We start from the raw sequence: 21,916 nt of genomic DNA, 5'->3' as shown, positions 1-21,916 counted from the left end.
CTAATGAATATAATTTGTCATGATATGATTCATGTCTTATCGATGGTCGACCCTAATAGATAAGATCTAAATCATGTAAAGTTTGGCCCAACTAATTTATCCCTAAATACTTTATAGGTTCCTAGATTGTCTGAATTACTAGTAGGGTAACTTGACCTCTTAATCTTATGCATTATGCGTAAGTAAGTAACTCCAAAATACAATATGTATAGGGTAAGTTCCAATTTGAGTGAAGTTCAAATGTACATAAGTGGATATAAGTCACACTCACCACTTAAATCTCCCTATCTAATTTTAAAACGATACGAGCTCTAGTCTAGAGCTTTTATTGGTTTTTATGAATGAGGGAAAAAATGAAAAATAATATGAATGCACATTTAATATAGCATACTAGAATAAAAGGCAATAAAAAATTATAAATTATAAATAAAATAAATGACAATTATCTTAGTGTGATGTTTTTAAGCTAATCATTTAGTACATATGTAAAGGAGGGAAGTGATGTATTGTTTGGTGTTTGTTGAAGGCATGAAAAACATAAAAGTGAGGCAGAAGTATGATCAATAACCATGAAAAAAAAAATAAGAAATAAGTTACACAAACTATGTATGTAAGAAAGATGACTATTTTAAATTTATGCACAAAACAATGATGTTGTGTGCTCTTTTTTTGAAAAGCAAAATGCTTCATTTCACGTAGGGCTTGTGCAAGTTCACTTAAGGCTAAAATTCATTGTTTTACTTAAATAAATTGAATTTTTTTTTTCATGAAAGAAATTTCTTTTTCCAAAGAGGTCCCTCAATTCCTCCATTTTTTTAGTTCAGTCATTGGCTTTTCATTTCTTTTTTTGGCCAATTTCAATTTTTTTTCTCAATATGTTTTTCAATTTTATCCATGATTGTATTAAGATGGTCCCTCGAGTTCTTGGCTTCTTTTAATTAAGTCCTAGGCTTTTGAATTTTCAATTATTAAGCTAATTTATCAATATTTCTTCTCAATTTCATTCCTAATTGTATTTTTTTTCAATTCTTTTTTTTTCATTTTCATCATTTTTTACTTGAAATATTGTTTTTTTCATTAATTATTGTTTGCTTTTTTTATATTTAAATACCTTTTGCATATTTTAGGGATACTTAGGAAGGGTCAAAAACTAGTTTTTGACAATATGTGTGAACTGTTATATTAAACTTAAAATTTTTAAAAATCCAATTATACTAATATAAAAAATTAAGTCATTTCAAATCTTTTAATTTTTCTTCCCTTTCTAGTTATTATTGGTAACACAAAACTAGCCCATATAAAAACTATCTTAAACTATTATCTATTTTGATTTACACCCTTTAAAAGTGTTCTTTTAATTTCAGTAACACAATAATTTCTTATTTAGATTTACACCTCTTCTACTATGGCATGTTAATAAATTTGTTAGAAAGCAAGTGAAAAATCATGTGTAAAGCATTGACAAAAAAAAGTTAAAATAATTGATAAGTGCCAGGAAAAAAAACATTAGACAATAGTAAAAGTAAAAGGTAGAAAGAAATAATAATAATTATAAAAATCCTAAAGAGGAGTAATATAAGAGGAGAAGTGATATTTCTTTGTTTGTTTTTTGTGTTTTAAAAACGTTTTTGAAAAAAAAGTAAATTTTTATTTATTTTTTTTCTTTGCTTTAAATTAAATGTTTTATGTTTTTAAATTATTTTGATGTGCTGATATCAAAAATTATTTTAAAAAATTATTTTTATACATTTATAGGTGAAAAGCATTTTGAAAAGCAATCGCTACCATACTCTCATACATCCTTTCGAGTATTTTATATATATTTTGCAGCTAAAAGCTTTGTGATGACTTGCATTTGATTTGATTCCTTCTTTTATTGTTAAGATAATTGATGGTTGTAGCGTTGTTTAAGGAATTATATATATTTTGATGCGATTTCATAAATTTTGAAGAACGTAACCAATAAGAACAGGAAATTATAATTACTTATCCAATTTCAAAACTCAGGAGAGGTGGTTCTTTTCTCCTGTTCTATACTTCTAATTAGGGTTTATATTCCGATTTTTTCTTCCTTTATTTGTCTTTAATATTGTCTAATGTTTTATTTTTTAATTACAAATTATTTTGACCTTTTCTTTTAGTATACACGTGATTTTTCATGTGCTTTTCGACGAATTCTTAGCAGAAAAGAGCTTGTTGTTTATCCTGACTTGTTATCCCATTTCTTGTGGTCTTCTTTACTGTTATCCCATTTTTTCTTCCTTTGTTTGTCTTTAATACTTGTTGAATGTCAATGGTCAAAAGGCGTTGTCTATACTTTGTGAGTGTCAAAGACTCTAGTAAGAATTCATTATTATTATTATTATTATTATTATTATTCCTTCCATTTTTTCATCTTTCAGACCATGAATGTTAATGGTTCTCTCAGTTGACTGGGAAGTTATTTTGCGTATTGGACAGTTTTATTTTCCCTTGATGACTTTGGAACGTTCATGCATGCTTGAGTCACGTGCCTTGAACATTGACTGCTCTTTAACATATTGATTCTTGGCTACTGTTTGGAATTACAGTTTAAACGGAGGTTTGTAAACTTTTATTTTTTTAATTATTATTTTATATTTTCGAATTTTTTTGACATGATTATGATATTAAAAATAAAATTTAAAAATAAAAAAATATTTTAAAAAACAAGATATTTTCCTAAACAATTATAATTAGACAACAAGCTTTTCTGGCCATAAGGTGCTGCTTCGAGGACAAAGACGAGTCAATAAATTTTGTACGCTTCCCAAGTTTCAAAAGCCACGTGGAAAATTTATAAGCCCACTTTGCTTGTTAGCTTGTAAAGATTGGGAAGTTTGAAGTTTTTATTGTTTTTTTTTTGTTATATTAAAAAAAATAAGTATAAGAAAAATTATCATTTTTTTTATTTTACACTCATCAATAATATTATTAAAAAAAGTGTATTATAATTCTTTAAATAAATAATTAATACACTATAAGAATAGAAAAAAATATAAAATAAAGTATTAAAATAATTGATGATTTTCTAATAAATCATTTACAGTGATAAATTTTAGAAATTCTTAGCAATATAGTATAAATAATTATGAAAAAAAAACTCTAAATTAATGTCACGTCAATGGTGACTACAAAACAACCATGATGAACTAATTGATGAACTATAATTATAATTTTAATTGTATTAACTTAATCCTTGATTAAAAGATTTTTCTCTAATATATAATTTAGGCTAATTTTATTTATCCAAACTAACAAGCACATGATGTATTTTAATATTAAAGAAAGTCATTTTTTCAAAATAGGATAAGTAGTTTCTTTGTCCTTAAATTTATATTTTCAAGTTTGTTTCTAATAAATCCATATATGAATAATTGTATTCACTATACTTATGATATATAGTTTAGGTATTGAAGGAACAATAATTTATTATATAAAAAAGATAAACTTATAAGTCATCACTTGCAAAATTTCAATTAATTTACATGGCATTTTACAATTTCAATTAATTTATTAAATAATTATTGAAAACATTTGCTTGTCAAATATTAAACATTGAAAAAAGAACAAATTGTACAGTACAGTCTTGCATTTTCAATATATTAAAGTTTTTAGGTTGTTTCTCTTACTTCATAAATTATTAGATGTATTCTTGAAGATCAGTATTTTTATCTTCTTTTTTAGCATCATGATCATAATTATAAAGAAAATGACAGAACTTGTTAAGATTTCTTGTGTTTGTGCTACACATTATATAAGTGTGGATATCATATGAAATCCTTTCTCTGAATAGAAGTCAACACCTCAACACATATAGTGGTAAGAGGTGTAGCCAATAATTCAAACAATGTAAGGCGATCATAAATGGATCTTTTAGTGTTGATCTTGGATGTTGTTGTAAGAGGTTGATGGCGATGGGGAGATTTTGTTCTTTGGAAATGAGAGTGTCTTTATCTAGTCATGTTTTCTTTTTCTACTTGAATATGGTTCTCTATTATCTATTTCATGTTAATGAGAGTTATGTCAAAAAGAATGTATAGTTGTTCTTATAAAGAGTAGTTATAAACTTCGTCGATCATATTTTTAGTGGCAATAAGTTTGAGTAGATTCTTCTTGTTTAGCATTTTCTTATTAAATCTATAAAGATCTATCATGGTGCTTTTATATTTTCATTAGGTGATGATGAAAAGCTTAGTTGTGATTTTTTTTTAGCTAGTATTCAAATGAGAGATGGGTTTAATGCAAAGATTGTGAAGGTCAGCAATAGAGTCAGGCTCAAAGCCGTGATACCACACCCGAGTAGATCCATGGAATATTGTTGAGAGGATTTTGCACATAGCATCACACTTTTGTGTTTCAAGCTTTATGCTATTTTTGACATTTATATGTGCTTTCTAGGATCTGTAAAATTGTCATAGTTATCCAAGTTGGTCTTCACATGCACATGATCTTTGGAGAGATGGGTATGTACTATTCGATGACAAAAGGGAGTCTTTAATTTGGTAGGGATGATGTTTATTCTTAGGAGCTCATGTAATTTATCTCGTCTCGTGTCCAAGCCTTTTTTATAGGGATCATACAATCAATAATCAGAAAAAGATTGATGGTGATAGCCTACTTTACATTATTTTGTCATGTTTCTTCAAGAAGTATATGGTATGATGGACAAAGATGGACTATACAAGACATTTTTTTATGAAATTGTTTGGTGCAACTTTATATAATATAAAAATTAATTTTTATCTTGTCCAATTATATTCTAGAGGATAAATTTATGTCCTACTAAAATAGGTAGGACAAGCTTATCCAATTCTCTACACAAGAGTTATTATTTATAAAATAAATATATTGTCCTTCATATAAAATATAACACTTCATAGAATCATATACTCTCTAACTCTATTCATGAAGACCTTTTCTTGATTTTTTTTGGCACCAATATTATCCTTTTCCTTCTCAACTTTCGTATCTTAAGCAAATGCTCATCTCTGTTATTGGAGAACCCAAATGATATTTTAACTTCACTAAATGATCTTTTTTTTCACTAGATTCATTAAGTTGGATATAATGCTCATTGCTTCATAATTTGGTTTAGTAAACCTTTATGTGATGGAAACAACACTACAGTTTCGATGGAAAATCGTAACCAGCATGTCAACAAAAAACAATCAAGTTTGTCTTTGTTGAAATATGGTAATCTTATCCTAAACGATGTTAGTCAATTCATTGTTTGGCCTTCAAACACTTTCTCATAATCTTTAGTTAAATTACAACTCTATGACAAAGAAAATCTCAACTTATTTGACTTCAAGACTAGTGTAATACTTTGGCAAAACTTTGATTTTCCCACTGATACTCTCTTTCTTGAATAACCACTCATAAAGGACAAAAACCTTATGACATCAAGAAGTCAAAGAAAAAATAGGGATGTGAATTGGGAATTAGAAGTAAATGAAGCAAAGAATTCAATAAAAAAAGGATGGAGAAAGAGAATTTGTTGGGAATGCATAATGTTTTTGGAAATTTGAATTGTGAGTCTTGATAAATGGGTCAAATTTGGTATCAAGAAATGTTGAGTTTGGTTATGGAGATAAGGTTGACGAGGAAAAAGAATATATGTTATTCATTAAATTAAAAATAAATTAAATTAATTTTCTTGGTTAAACATACATGTTATAATTTACACTTCGAACATTAAACAAGATAAGGGTATCAGTATCATTACAATATGTTGTTCTACCTTGTCCAATGCCTACCAAATATAAAATAAGACAAATTGTTCAATTTAATCCAATCCAATGCACACCAAACACAAGATATGATAGTTATTTGTCCAATCAAGTCCAACCCTTTTTAGTCTAGTCCAATCAAGTCTAATTAATATTATCCAGCATACCAAACACTACCTCAAGAAATTGAAGTTGTCTTTGTGCACCTGATGTATATAACAGAGCTATGTGTTATATTACGTATTACATGTTAATGGAATATGAGAGTGGAAAACTATTATTATATAATTATAACAATATTGTTAAGCACTTACACTTGATAGAAGAGATTAGAGATCTGGATGATATATAGTTTCTATGGTAGATTAGTTACTCTTTCATGTCCTAAAGTGTCTAAGTTGTCATCCATGGAAACTGTTTTTGGTGAAAGGTGTGAAATGGGAATGGAGTAGATTTTTCTTTGGGTCCCTACAAACGACTCCACTAATGTAATCATAAAAACTTCAGACCATATTAGGCTTTCCATGGCTACATTTTAAGCTAAAATATGATGGGCTTAAATATAGGTTTTGTCTTTGGTCTTAGTTATTCATGAAAAAGAAGGCCTTTATTAAAACATGGGCCTTTTGATGCTTAAATTAGTAAATGTAGGATGAGAAAATAGTTTGTAGGAAAGAGAATTAGAATGAATTGATTCGAAGCAATAAGTTTGAATGGCTTAAATCTCCCTAGCTTGAGTAGACTTGAATTATATGGGAGTTTCTTAGTTTGGCTTGAACTGTCTGGCTGGGAAGTAATTGCCTGACTTAGATTTAATTGCTTGAGTTAGCCTTATTTTAGCTTGAAATTTGGTTCTCTTTTCTTACTTGGTTACCAAGATATTTATAGACCATGGTCACTTCAGTTTACCTCAAGAAGCGTATCTTGATGTGTAGGGAGGAGTTGCACCATTGGTGGAGAGGTTAGGGTTGTTATTGGTTGTTATGCTTATGTATGACATTGATGAACAAGTATGAGCAGAAAATAACCATTTGCGAGAAAAGTAGTGTTTTTTTTTTTTATATATATAGAAAAATTGCATGCAAGACTCCTAAAAACTAGAAAAAATATATTTAGGTGTGCACCTGACATGTATTGTTGTAATGGTGCCTGTTATGCACTAAGGCCTGGCCTAAACGCTGGAGACAGAGGACCTCTTGTGCTTGTGTTGTACAAGCAATGCAGTATGAAGGGACCAGACATAGGGAAATTTAAAACAAAATTATGTATCATTACAATAATACTCAAATGCCTAGGCATTTTACTCCAACAATCCAAAGTAACCTTTAAAAAAAAAAAAAAACTTCATCCTCAATTTTTTTTTTTAATTCCAGCTTTCTGTGATAAATTTGTTAAAATTTACTAAAGAAAAATAAGATTCAACAAAAGAGGATCAAAGTGTAAAATAAGAACAAGTCTCATTACTAATCTCAAATTCAAACGAGAAAGTACTTTTTTGTCCATCTATTTTTCTTTGTCTTCTTTCTCAATCTCTATAGTTTTTAGAATTTTTGTTCTAGTCTAAAAGTTCAGTTTGTTAAATTTTCAGTCCTTGAGTGTAAGAAATAAAAAACAAAGTCATTGGATTACTAGGAATGAGAGGGGGGGAAAATCATCGTTTAGCCATATTTTGATGATAAAAAAGATGATATTTATGTCAACATATTCAATTCAACAAGAGAAGTTCCATTAAGGGGTTTTTAGACTTTCAACTAGCTTAGAAAAGTAAATCAAGGTCGAGGGAGAAAATTTTTTTGTTTGTTTTTGTGTTTTAGAAAAATTTAGAGATATTTTAAGTTGAAAGATTGAGTTATTTAGGTACTAAAGAAGTTCATTTTGTGTTTTTTGGTCAAAATTGATGGGGCAAAAATGGATTTTTCAAACCAAAACACCCTATCCCCACCTTTTTAGTGGCCAAAATTTGGACAAGTAAACGACATCATCCACTTCTTTAAAACAACAAATAAGGGAAAAGAAAAAATTAAATGGCCCAAGCGCACGAGCTTGGGCTAACAAACCTACACTTAAGAGCTTTGTTGTAAAGGCCTAAGTGTTAGGCCACCTAGGCCCGCATGCCTAGAATGTTTTTATTTTTTATTTTTAAAAAATTTTATTCTTTAATTTTTTTTGATTGATTTTTTTTTTAATTTCATCATTCATGTTGAATCGGTCTTCATGATTTAGTTTGGTTTTTTTTATATGGAGTTATCACGATCTCAAACAAATGTTCTAACATTGATTGATACTTGATTTTGCAAGCATCTATTTTTATTATTGTATAATTAAAAAAAATTAAAAAAATATTAAGCTTAGCAGAATCTATGACCTAGATAGCAATTTAAGTTTGTTAGGTAATGAAACCTAAGTCGATCCAGTATGTCATTGTTTCAATATATTAAAAAAAATGTTATCTTGATTTTTTAAAAAATAAAAAAGTCAAACCATGTTTTTATTGGTCATTTAGATTACCTTTGAACTTGCCAAGTCGGTTAGGTCACGTCAAGACAACTCTCGCATGATTTAATTTAAAACCCAAATTATGTAAGGATTTGGGTCGAAAGGTTACAAAGTTGACCTACTTGGCTGAGTTTGGTAATATTATCAAAGATTTTCCCATAACCTAAAATTGTTTTTACGTTTAAAATTTTTTTAGTCCGAGGATGGTCATCTAGTTAGATACTATGACTTAAGATTTATTTTTGAAAAATAATGCATGAACTTAGTCAATGTGATTCAAAATTAATCAGAGTGTTTTTCTCCTTTCCTTTTGAGTGGTTATTCGCATTGTCTAAACCTACCAATTTTAGATATAAGATCTACTATAACAATTTATCAAATTGTTGTAGTTCAAATTTTGATTATTTTGGTACCTAAAATTCAAATAACAAGCATCTTAAGATATTATTTATATTATTGTTTTCAATTCAATCAATCAAAACCCTATTTCTCTAATCAATAATTACCAACTAACATAGATACACACATATGGGTAAACCGTTACTTTAGACTCATTTTATTATCATCACAGTCTTTAGCAACAACAATTGATATTCAAATTAATATCATGTAAACATTTTTTTTTTTAAGAACTATAAGATGATAATTTGTGAAAAGAATAAAAAAAAATTAGAAAATTATCCTATTTTTTATTCAAGAACTTAACTAATTTTTGGTGGAATAAAAAGGCTTATGAATTAAAAATGATGTGCATCTCATAAACCTTTATTTCATAATGATGATATTTTAAACAAATCATAGTTTAGAAGTACGGCTTATATGTTGGATAAGTGGTCAATTCTAGCAATCTAATCCATTCTCATTGGCTAAGGTGACTAGAGATACCTAATGCCTAGTAGGTCAAAATGGTTGGTGACTGGTAATTGTTAAAGGTCCTTTTAGGTATGTTTGGATACTCTCATATGCTTAAGTAAATATGTTTTTAGAGGGAAAAGACAATAATATCTTAGAGAGCAATGCTCTGAAAATATATATGCAGTAAAGAATAAAAATTATGAACCTGGAGCTTGAAGGATTCCTAGGGTATTTTTAGCCCATAAGTCTTGTCCTTTTATTGAGAGGATGTGTTATAGCGTATTTTTACCATAATAGTATTAATAAGGAATAAATATACCTTAAACAAGCATTAATGAGAGAAAATATCCTTAACATATGCATTAATAATGGATAAATATCACTTGCACAAATATTAATGCGATGAAAATATGATAAACTCTTGGGAGATTTTTTATATGCTTAGAAGTGTAGGGAAAGTAGAATCCAAAATGTACCTGAGCTCATAGAGGCTGAACTTTTCTTCTAGGCTGAGCCCATTAGGGCTGGGCTCTTTTCCTATGCTAAGACCATGGCATTGGGCTATATTTGTCCCTATGTTGATCCCATAACATTAGGTTATTCCCCTAGGCTGAGCCTATGTATGATGGGCTTTTTCCCTTAATAAAGCCCATGATATTGGGTTTTTCCTCAAGGATAAGCCCATGAGGACTGAACTATTCATTTAGACTAAACCCATGAAGGTTTGGCCCTTCCCTAACTCTAAGTCCATGGGTGGTTTTGCTCAAGCATGTTACTTGAGACCGTGAGTTTTTAGCTTTTAGGGTTTTCTAGGCCTATTAAATTTAAGTTTATAAATAACCCCCAAAGTTTTTATGATATTTATATGCAAAGACTTCTTAAAAATACCTGGTACGATGAGTTTGTTGAATTTTTTATATGAAAAAATGGGTGGAAACCTCAGGTAATATACCAAAGAGCCCGTGTATAGGGGCATATACCATGGTTGAAAAATAATTTCTAAGCATGTAGAGGGGAACCAAGAAGAAACCTATATTGAAAAAGGTTTTTCAACTAGTGGATAAATTCATGGAGAATGAGTCTATACCTAGAAAAATTTCTAAGAAGTATAGGGAACGGATCCATGTCGATACCCATACTTAGAAAAATTGATAAAGGATAGAAGGAAACCCAATAAGGGTCAGTCTATACATAAAAAGTTTTTTAAAAGGCTGAGGGGAATTCAATGAGGGTAAGCCTTATACTTAGAATATTTTTTAAAAGGCTAAGGGGAACCCGAGTTGGGAGGGTGAGCCTTATACTTAGAAATTTTCTAAGTAGCTGAGGAGAACCCATGTCGATGCCCATACTTAAAAAAAAAAAAAAAAAAAAAGGACGAAGGGAACAGACTCATGTCCACATTCATACTTAGAAAAATTTCTAAAAGACAGGAAAAAATAATGAGGGTGGTGTTATTATATTAGAGAGACTTTCGGTACATCCCTAGGATAGTGGATATGGGGAACCCATGGTGATGCCCATATTTAGAAAAAAAATTATAAAGAGTGGAAGAGACAGACTCATGTCTACATCCATTGTTAGAAAAATTTATAAGGGGTGGAGGGTATAAACCTATGTCTACACCATACTTGGAAAACTTTTTAAAGGACGGAGGGAAACCCAAGAAGGGTGGTGTTATTGCATTAGAAAGGCTTCAGATCCATCCCTTTCAAGGAGAGTTATGTTATCGTATTAGGGAGGCTTCAAATCTATCATTTCCAAGAAAAGTTATGCAATTGCACTAGGAAGGCTTCAAATTCACCCCTTACAAGAAGAGTTGTGTTATCGTAATAGGGAAGCTTCAGATCCATCCTTTTCAATGAGAGTTTTGTTATCGTACTAGGGAGACTTCAAATCCATCATTTCTAAAAAGAGTTGTGCAATCGTACTAAGGAGGCTTCAGATTCATCATTTTCAAGAAAACTTGTACAATCACACTAGGGAGGCTTCAGATCCATACCTTTCAAAAAGAGTTGTGTTATCGCACTAGGGAGGTGTTAATGATGATGTCCCAAAAAATCTAAATAGCTTAGGAGCAAGGCATATATGTTGGATAATCAGTTAATCTCTTGATTCTAATAATTTAATTCATTCTTTCTAGACATGGTGGCTGGTAGCCAATACCTAGTACTTGATAGGCCAAAGTGACTCATGACTAGTAATTGTCAAAGATCTTTTTTGGTAGATTTTGGGACTCTTAGTAAATATTTTTTTAGAGAGAAGACAATAATATTTTAGAAAGAGATGCTCTAAAAATATATATGCAGTAGAGAATGAAGATTATGAACCTAAAGCTTGAAAGATTCATGGGGTATTCATAGCTCGTGAGTCTTTTTTTTTTTTTTTTTTATGGAGATGAGAGGTTAGAGTGTAATTTTACCATGATAGTATTAATGAGGGATAAATATTTCTTAAACAAGCATTAATGAGAGAAATTATCCCTAATATATGCATTAATAAGGGATAAACATCATTTACACAAACATTAATGTGATGAAAATATGATAAGTTATTGAAAGATTTTTTATACACCTAGTAAAACAGAGAAAGTAAGATTTAAAATATAACTGAGCTCATGAGATCTGAGCTCTTCCCTAAGTCTAAGTCCATGGGCATCATATTGCCTAAAATTATGAGTTTTGGGCCTTTAGAGATTTTTAGGCATGTTGAATTTGGGTTTCTCATATAACATTAAGGGAATTATAAGAAAAAAAAAAATTTGACCTATTATAATTGATTTGATAAAATATGAAAAAAATAAAATAAAAATAGAGAGCTCTTGATGTTTTTTATTATGATTATTATCCATCATCAATGTAGTTCTAGATTTTGGCAATAAAAGAAAATAGTTATATGATATTGTGATAGCAATTATTTTTTAAAATATTTTTTATTTGAAAATAAATTAAAATAATATATTTTATTTTTAAAATTTATTTTTAACATCAACACATTAAAATAATTTAAAAATATTAAAAAAAATTAATTTGAAGATTTTTTCTTAATTTTCAAAAACACTTTTACTTGTTTCCCGAGAATTACTAACCAATATTATTATTATTATTATTGAACAAAATGAGGACCAAGTACATAAGACTGCATGTTGGAATTACCAAGTAGTGTTTATCTTTTTCGTAGCTGCCTAGTGCCTATTTTATTTTTTGAACGATTTTCCATTTCCACAAGGCGCAACAACAAACACCACCGCTACCACCACCCTTCGTTTTTAACGGTCTCTCTCTCTCCCTTCCTGTTCACGGTCAAGTTCCCACTTGGACGCCTCTTCTTTTCCTTCACTCTCACGTCGTACCCTCTCTTTCTCTATCTCTTCCTCCCCCCCCCTCTCTCTCTCTCTATATATATATATATATCTCATATCTGTCTTCGTAACTGAATATATAAGCAGCAGAGCAGAAAGAAAGAAAGAAGGAAAGAAAGAAAAAATGGTTGAGAAGGTGAAAGCGAACTGTAATTATTCTGGTCGGGTCGTGGAGGGACCGACGAACCCGATCGTAACGCCTCTTTTAACGGATCTTTATCAGTTTACAATGGCTTATGCTTATTGGAAAGCCAATAAACATCAAGAGCGAGCTGTGTGAGTAGTTTGCCTTTTTCTTTTTTCTAAGGATTCTGTTTTTATTTATTTGGTTGTTGAGGGAACTGAAATGTTTTTGTTTTCCTGATAAAATAATAATATTGCATCTGTTAGATGATTCCATGCTCAATATTACATTATTTATAGTACTACTGAATTTGACAGGGGAATTAATACTTTGAATTACATTGCAATAGGAGTTTTGTTTTAAACATTAAAAAGCTTGTCTTAATTTCTTTCGATTTTTGATCTGAGGCTCTTTAATGTTTTTGTTATCAGGTTTGATTTATATTTTCGGAAGAATCCGTTTGGTGGGGAGTACACAGTGTTTGCTGGTTTAGAAGAATGCATCAGGTTAATTGCTAATTTCAAGTTCACCGAGGATGATATCTCTTTCATCCGGGAGAGTCTTCCTGGTTCATGCGAGGTAAATGAGGCTTAGTGGTTTATTGTTTTCTTATTTATAGTTCAGTCACTGCTTCTCATGGCTTTTAAATCTGAGGAGAACTACTACTTAATACATGATATTGCAGGATGGTTTCTTTGATTATCTTAGAGGATTGGACTGCTCAGAAGTCGAAGTGTATGCCATTGCAGAGGGTTCAGTAGTCTTCCCAAAGGTTCCTCTGCTAAGAATAGAAGGACCAATTGCTGTGAGTACACCTTCCAACTGGTTTTCCCTCTATTTTCTTGTTTACCGTTTACCATGTACATTTTGTCTCTCGAGTGGATCTTACTCGATTAATGTTTTTGCAGGTGGCTCAATTGCTGGAAACCCCATTAGTGAATCTTATCAATTTTGCATCTTTAGTGGCAACAAATGCAGCTAGGCATCGATTTGTTGCTGGAAAATCAAAAAGTCTTCTTGAGTTTGGGCTTCGACGGGCTCAGGTTGCTGACTGTATTTTGATTCTTTTTATTTCTTAATGCTGGCTTGAGTTATCTTTATGAGAAAACTCATTATTTTATGCTTAGGGGCCTGATGGTGGGATATCGGCGTCAAAATATTGCTACCTTGGAGGGTTTGATGCAACAAGGTAATTTCTAAACATTTCAGTTGCCGCATTTTATATCGTGCAACAATTCATCTCTTATAGTTGAATTCTCAGAATGGTTTGTACTTTTTCTAATATGCCTTCCAATCATTTAACAATGATTCAGTTTAAGCATCAACTTTCCATGTTAAGAGTCTCTTTAACATTAATCCAAATAAAATCTTAAAGTAGCAAGGACTAGTGAGCAGATAACTCAGACATGATTGTCTACTGCACAAGATTTTTTAGTTTATAGTTCAAATTCAGCTTTTGAATTTCTTCGAAATCAGTTGACCTGGCCATTGGCTAAGGTGATTCAAGATTGGTTTGGGTGGACATAGGTCAATGGTTCTGATCCTGCCTTCAGGAAAGGGACCTAAAACTGAGACAGGGAGCTTCTTCAAAGCTGTGGAAACTATCTTGGTTTACAAGATCAGTGTATCTAGTTGTTCTTTCAGGAAAAGGAACAAAAATTGAGACAAGGACCTTCTTCAAAGCTGAGAAAAACATCTTGGTTACTAGGTACATGAATTTGATCTGGAAAGAGAATATACACCTCCTCTCCAAAAGAAATGTTTTATTTTCACCTATGCTTACTGGCACATGGTTCCCAAACTGGCTAAAGGGAGGTCTAAACTGTGCTTGTTCCTAAATTAGGGTAGGATGGCTTTTATAGCATTCTGGTGCTGGAACAATTATGTTTCTGAATTTTGAGTGAATGAGATATGGTAGGGTATATTTTAAGTATTCATTCTTACCCCATGCCACCCCCAGCCATAACTGATTTGACAGCATCAAATTTCTAAGAATTCAGTAGACCTTTGTAATGAGCAACCAAATGAGATTTTGGTTTTCTTTTATGAAACGTGGATAAAAAAAAAAATTAATGCCAAAATCACTTTTCATTCTGTGTTACTGGCTGTTGTTCAACATATTAACTGGTATTTGCCTATTTCTGCCTTCTGTTTTGACAGCAATGTTGCAGCCGGACGGTTATTTGGGATACCTCTACGTGGGACTCATTCCCATGCATTTGTCAGCTCATATATGGTTGGTAATCTCGAAAAGCATTATATGACATTCAGGCTAGGCTTTCCCTTTTTATTTGAGAAGTTACAGATCCTTCATTTCATCTCCCTAGGCTAGTAACCTGACCCTAAAGTAACTAACCTCTCTGGAGGTCCTTTCTTCGGTAGTTATTTCCAAGTTGAGAAGTGCCTTTTGAAAGCTCTTTGTTGTTGCAATGGGAAATTTCAGAGCACAATAATGAAGATGATGCATGTTTCTTCATATATGCTTCAGAGTAGCATTTCAATTTTGCAAATTGTTTTTTAAGTGCATTATTAACTGATATAGTGGTCGTTTTTGTGTTGTTGTGAATGTTAATTCATATGATATGTTTTCTCCTTTTGGCATTGCTCTCTCTCTCAATTAAAGGCCTGTTTCTTTTTCTGTGATATTTAATAATTTTGTCATCACATGTTTGTGCCAACGTTTACACATTCATGCAATGTACGTTAAACAATAGTATTTCATTGCTTTAGGTTTAGTTAGTCCTTCATCTAAATTATCCAGTGGTTTGCAGAGCCCTGATGAGATCATAGACAAGTCGCTTCAAAGTGCTGATGGATCAAGTAGTTGCGAGGACTTTGTCAGTTCAGTTCAGACATGGATAAATAAAATTCAGGTTCTCTTCATTGGCCCTCTGCATTCATTTTGATTATTCATCAAAAGTTGTCCATCCTCTGTTCATCTTTAGCTAGAGATGACAAAATTAACCTACTGCCTATCTTGAATGTTTAATAACATAAATTAGGCGGTTAAATTTTCATATTCTTTCATCTTATTGGAGATAACTAGTTGTGAAGCTTATGGATCTATCTGTTGTCAGCATGGGTTAGAAAAACAGGGGAAGTAAATATTAAAGTTTTATTTGTTGCTGAAAATTCCATAGGTGTGGGATATGTAATCAATAATGCCTAGTTGGTGTGCTTAAGATCCTAGTTTGATTTCTCTATGAAAGCACCAGAGAACTATCGATGACAATGCACAGCATATGGAATTCCTTGAAATATAATTTAGCTGGTGGCCATGGCATGAGACTTTTATGTAGTTTTGAAGATTTTACAAAGCGGAAAATATCATGCTCTTCTTGCAAAAAAAACAAAAAGGGACAAGGCTCTAATCTTAGTTCCAAAAAATAAAAATTCCTATGGTTGCTTATTCAAGCAGTTATGTTTGTGCATTGCATGCTAGCTCTTTCATGTTAAACAATTTTGATATTATCATTAAAGTTCGATCTCTCTCTTTCTCTCCATTCCTTTCTGCTATAATTGTATCGGGGTTTTTAAATGTAAGAGTTAAAAGTAATTTTCCTGAAGTCCTAACTCTGAATCCTGGAAAGATTTTTCTTTTCTGTACACAGATTTTAGGTCCAGAAAGGGGGATGTTTGTTTGGGCCTTGTGAAATTAATAGTTTCTTTGAAAACATTGTTGATTGCTTCCAGAGAAACCATGTAGGGCCTTTTTGATATCTAATATAGAAGATTCAATATTTTAGGAACTTGATGGTTAATAACAGGTACTATCTCACAGAGAATGTCTAATTCTGCAAGCCATTTTGATATCTAATATTGATTAAGATGTTTTCATACTTCCATGACAGCTAATTGGTGTGAACAGTGTCTCGATCCTACAATTCATACTTCATTTGTTTCCTCTGCTCCCCTTTCAGTTTTTGTTTTTCTTTACTTTTTGATTTGATTAATATGGTTTATGCTATGCAGTGCTCAAATTCCTTACGTGGTATTTTTGGTGAGACCAATCAAAGTGAGCTAGCAGCTTTTACCTCCTATGCCTTGGCATTCCCTAGAAGCTTTTTAGCTCTTGTGGACACATATGACGTGAGTGTAGTTTTTGCTTCCAGGTTGATATGTTTCAATTCTTTGGAATAAAACTAATATCTGTTTCCTGGAAAAGATTTTTTTTTTTTATTATTATTTGTCAAGATATGACATTTAGCTAGTTGATATTGTGCTTTTCTTTAGATTATCACTATGAAAAGTAAGTTTTTACATACAATCTTGGGTGCTTAGGGTAATCCCTCACTGAAAACCTGTGTCTGCATGTTTAGCACCAAACATTGTAAAGAACAAGCCAAAGTCAACAATTGTTTGATCAAATTTCAGTAACCTCATAACTCTATTGTAATTTGCAAGCGCAGTTTATGAAGTTGATCTTCTCAAAATGCTTGTGTCATCCAGGCCACTCAATACCTTGAAATTTTCAAAAACCATATTCTTTTGAATGAATTGAGACATTAACTTCTCATGCAGAGATGCAACTACTGGTATCATGAAGCTCTAATCACACTAAACGTTTAGGCCAATATCTGCAAAATTTAATTGTATGCTGTCTTTACTTTCAGCTGCATGCTGCACTTTGCCTTGTTCATAAGCTAGGTGGTTATTTAAAAAAAAACATACATTCAGTAAACAGTAAATGTGACCAAGAATTTGTAGGTTAAGATAAGGGAAAACTTATTAGGGTCTATAACCTTGGAAATTTCTTCCAATTTACCACATCTTTTTAATGTATACAACTGATCTTCTCAAAATGCTGATGTTTATATCTTGCATCATCAAGCATGTGGCATTTCATACAAGTAGACATTAACTTTTCCATTATGAAATGGTGCAAGTGCTCATTAACGTTTCCATGACCATACTTTAGTATTAATGGATTATATTTGCAAAGGTTAACTATATGTTGCATCTTCTGTTTGCTGCATGCCAAACTTTGTCTTGTTAATTAAGCCAGGTGGCTACTTCAATCACTTATCACTTTAGTGCAGTTAACATTGCAATTATCTGCTCCGTCTCTTTAACAGGTAATGAGGAGTGGAATCCCGAACTTTTGTGCGGTTGCTCTAGCACTTAATGATCTTGGGTAAGCCTGAAAGATTTACCAGTGTGATGGCATTTTTACTGAGCAAAATTCCTTTTTTAATTGTCATGGGAACTGAAACATACGATATTATATTTTTTTTAACTTCTCCTTGTCCTCCTGTTTGGGTAACAGTATCTCTCTCAAAGGCTTAATGCCAACATTACACAATTCAAATTATTGGTAGGCATGCCAGCACCAAGATTGCGTATTCTGAAACTGTGACATTGCCTCTACCTTGGCCAATGCTTTCATTTTCACCTTTCCAACATTTAAATCACGTCTTTACATCTAACAGATGACTTCTGACATCCCTTTGGCTTACACCAATGGCCTGGTATCTTTCCCTGGTGGCCTATTTTTTTCTTCAACTGGGGCTTCAACCGAATATTCTTGTAGTTCAGGTTTCAACCAGATATTTGCAGCATCCAGTTGAACAATTTGCTACGATTTAGAAGCCATATGCAACATTTTCCAAAGCCTGTTGCGATGGTTTCTTACAGCCATTTGTCATGATTGGCATCCAACAGCAATGTCTTTATTTTAAATCAAAGCCATTGATATCCTTCACCTTTAACCACTGTCACATTAGTTTGTGATTCAATTGTCTGTCTTTTATTTGCATAGCTTCCTGAAGACTTGTCCTCTTTCTTATTTTTCCACATTGACTTTTTAATAGTTCTCGATTTCCATAAGTGATTTTAGATGGTTTACTTTGCAGATATAAAGCGGCAGGCATTAGATTAGATTCTGGTGATCTAGCATATTTGTCCTGTGAGGCGCGGAAGTTCTTTGGCGCCATTGAGAAAGAATTTGGAGTGCCTGGTTTTGGAAAGATGGGCATCACTGCTAGTAATGACCTCAATGAGGAAACTTTAGATGCTCTAAATAAACAGGTATTCATTCTGTAACAAAACTGCTCTTGTTCTATGTGCAAATTACTTACATTTCCCATTTTGGAGCTTTCTGAAGGCATCGGTCATCTATTAGTTATTCTATGAGAGCATGTTTTAGAATGGTTTCATATGAAAATTCTCTGGCTTTGTGTGTTTGCTCCTTGGACGATCAGATAAGTGTAACACACGCTGCTGAGAAATGAGGAAAATTTCTGACAAATATCTGGCATCTGATTTGTCTCACTTAGCTGCACGCTGTGAAAAGATGCCATCTCTGAATTTCACCAATTTTACTTCAAGCCTGCGTCTATTTATACATTTAATGGAGATAATTCAGTAAGTGGAGCAATAGAGTTAAGAAATACAGAAAGGGAAACAAAAGATCTGTGCTTCAGCTGTTAGCCCATAAATTCAGATCTTTGTTCATAATACTGTTTCTTAACTATTGAAGATAAACAAACTTTAAAAAGCTACATGATGTGTGGATAAATTTCTTCATCCTTTACCTACTTCTGCCCTGCTAAGTATTTATATGTTTTTTTCTTAATATGCCTTCCAGCATTCCTTTGGCATCCACTTCTATGCCTTTTCTCCATATGGGAAATTTTAAACACAGAAATTATGAATTGTGTATTCTGTTCTGTTTGGCAATTATTAAGTTGAAAAACATTTTGGTCAAACATTGAATGCCAAAGTTGTTGCTGATCTGCTTGTCTCAAATGGTTCCAGCAGCATGAATAACATTTCCATTGTAAAGCAACAAACAGTGGCCAAATATCATGCTCGTACTAATAATTTATGTTGCTTATCTGCCTCAATATGTTAAAGCATGTATGCCTCATTATGTAAATGCTAGACATACATTTTGTGCGAACTAAATCTAATTGATATAGCTTTTTTTGGCTGCTCAGGGTCATGAAGTAGATTCATATGGAATAGGAACCTATCTTGTAACTTGCTATGCTCAAGCTGCTTTGGGTTGTGTCTTCAAGCTTGTTGAAATAAACAATCAGCCTCGCATCAAACTTTCTGAAGATGTTTCAAAGGTTTGATCTAAGTCGAAGAAACTTTTGTTAGTTTTTATAGAATCACTGATTTTTCTCCCCCTTGTTATTTTACCAGGTTTCTATACCATGCAAAAAACGGTCTTATAGATTGTATGGAAGAGAAGGGTACCCACTGGTGGACATAATGACAGGGGAAAATGAACCATCTCCAAAGGTAGTCCATCAATTAATGATTTTATCAGTAAAGCACTCCACTTGCTCAAATCTTTGATGTTTTATGCTCTACCAAGTACCACCACCATTATCCTTTATTTTGTGCTCTTTATCAAATGTAATCTGAGAGTGCTGGCATGATCAACAAGAATGTTTTCACTAACCAAGTTGAGAGGTCAGTATTCAAAATCATGCTCAACATTTAATGGATTTATGGGTGAAGCGCTCCATGTGCTCTAATCTTTGATGTTTTACCTCTACCAAGTACCATCATAATGAAAGATTTTTTTTAACACTGAGCTGGCCGAGAGGTTGGTGTTCAAAATCTTTGATCTACTTGTTTTATATGGAGAATTAAATTTTGAGTGCAAAAAATATTCAAGATATAATGGACTTCAGAGTCTGGTGAGATCTCAGTTATTGATTTATACACTGGTTTTACGGGTTTGGTCGTAAGAGTTCACTGTCAACATCAACAGTCACTAACTTTTTATCTCATGTACATTTTTTCCCCTTTTAACCCATGATTGAGCTGCCTGCATGATGGAATCAACTCACTGTGGTGATTAGTTGAAAGGAGAAAACATAATATCTTCCTTCTCTAAACTTTCAGGTGGGAGAACGGATACTGTGTCGCCATCCTTTTAATGAATCCAAGAGAGCGTATGTGGTTCCACAGCAGGTTGAGGAGCTTCTAAAGTGTTATTGGCCTGGGAGCTCAGGTGGGGGTTTCTGTGAAGTGAAATATTTTGTATATGATATAACAGTTGAACATGATGTGTTGAGGATCTGCTTCTTCACAAATGCTTACACATGCAGGGATATAATTATTTCTACATATGGTTTCCCAAATTCTGCAATCATTTGATTTGTAGTTAAGATAAGATTTGAGGACTCAGCATTGCATCAAACCCCACATAATATTGTTTGTCCACAGGCTGAGCTTACTTCATCTATAGCAATGTCTAAAAAGTGTTTTTGTTTCTTGAAGATAAACCAAGAGAAGATTTACCTCCTCTCAAGGACATTAGAGATAGCTGTATCAAGCAGCTTGAGCGAATGCGTCCTGATCATATGAGGAAGCTTAACCCAACACCGTACAAGGTGATGTTTCCATCTGCTGTGAATATTTTCTTCTGTAATTTTAGATAGCTGCAACCATGGAAATGTGAAGCTTCAATGCTTAGCAGGTGAGTGTAAGCGCAAAACTGTATGATTTCATCCATTTCCTATGGCTCAACGAGGCACCTGTCGGGGAGTTGCAGTGAGGATGGGTCACCAAAAACGATACGTGGAGCACTGTAAAAAAATGCAGGTCAAGTAATGATTCCAATAAAGCTGGAGGAGCACTCAACATATAGATGATTCACTTTTCATGAAGATGAACCTTGGACTTGATAAACCGATTTGTTTCCCTATTTATTAATAAAGTAATTGATTGTTTTCTTTTTCTCCAAGCAGTGTGTTCACCTTACCTTTACTGAAATATTTATGCACTTGGAAGACACTTAAAATCTAGGATGGAGATTATTATTATTATTATTATTATTATTATTATTATTATTATTATTACGAGAATATTTGGTTTTAAATTGTCCTGTATACTTTCTCTATGGCATTTTAAAAAACTAGATTTTGGTTTTGATTGGGCTTCAAACCTTCACAAAAAAATAAAGAGCAAATGATATTTGAAAAGAGAAAAATTATGAAATTAATGATATGTTTTTTATTTAAGTTTTTGATATATTATATATGAGGATAGTTTGGTATTTTTTATTCAATTTAAAAAATTATGTTGACCCATAATGTTAATTATAGCTTTTCAAAACTTAGTAAATAAATGTAATTTTGATCAAAAAAATGATAAGAATAATTTTTTTTTGATATAAATAGAATATGACCTCTCATATTTTTATAAGGAGTTAAAAAGAAAAAACAAAAACAAAAAAATTTATTACTCGAGATATAGTAATCATTCTTTTTAAAAGATTTCTGATTTGTAATTGTTGCGAATTTTTATTAGAGTTCAAATAATCTTGTAGCTTATAATAATTCAGCCTTAAAAAATTTATCAAACCTAAAAATA

The 21,916-nt window shown here is 31.9% G+C and overlaps 1 protein-coding gene across 1 annotated transcript; it reads left to right on the top strand.

Annotated features, from left to right (window-relative positions):
- Window positions 1-12,273: 12,273 nt before the first annotated feature.
- Window positions 12,274-21,287, top strand: LOC118047869 (nicotinate phosphoribosyltransferase 2). Its single transcript, XM_035057281.2, has 15 exons — window positions 12,274-12,735; window positions 13,015-13,162; window positions 13,269-13,388; window positions 13,492-13,626; window positions 13,711-13,772; window positions 14,744-14,819; window positions 15,355-15,456; window positions 16,556-16,672; window positions 17,659-17,717; window positions 18,436-18,610; window positions 19,522-19,656; window positions 19,733-19,831; window positions 20,444-20,552; window positions 20,822-20,934; window positions 21,021-21,287. Exons 1-15 carry the CDS (start codon window positions 12,584-12,586, stop codon window positions 21,096-21,098), a joined length of 1,680 nt encoding a protein of 559 aa, XP_034913172.1. The 5' UTR covers window positions 12,274-12,583; the 3' UTR covers window positions 21,099-21,287.
- Window positions 21,288-21,916: the final 629 nt, after the last annotated feature.

The sequence above is a fragment of the Populus alba genome, chromosome 7 (genome assembly GCF_005239225.2).
Source record: "Populus alba chromosome 7, ASM523922v2, whole genome shotgun sequence".
In the NCBI taxonomy this organism is placed as follows: Eukaryota; Viridiplantae; Streptophyta; class Magnoliopsida; order Malpighiales; family Salicaceae; genus Populus; species Populus alba.
Note: the sequence above shows the minus strand (reverse complement) of the source record. Positions and strands in the feature narration are given on the sequence as shown.

Bases quoted from the DNA above. Each gene is read 5' to 3' on its own strand.
- LOC118047869 (XM_035057281.2), top strand. From the start codon at position 12,584: ATGGTTGAGAAGGTGAAAGCGAACTGTAATTATTCTGGTCGGGTCGTG. The intron at 13,389-13,491 runs GTGAGTACACCT...ATGTTTTTGCAG, and splicing joins GAATAGAAGGACCAATTGCT to GTGGCTCAATTGCTGGAAAC. The intron at 15,457-16,555 runs GTTCTCTTCATT...TATGCTATGCAG, and splicing joins CATGGATAAATAAAATTCAG to TGCTCAAATTCCTTACGTGG.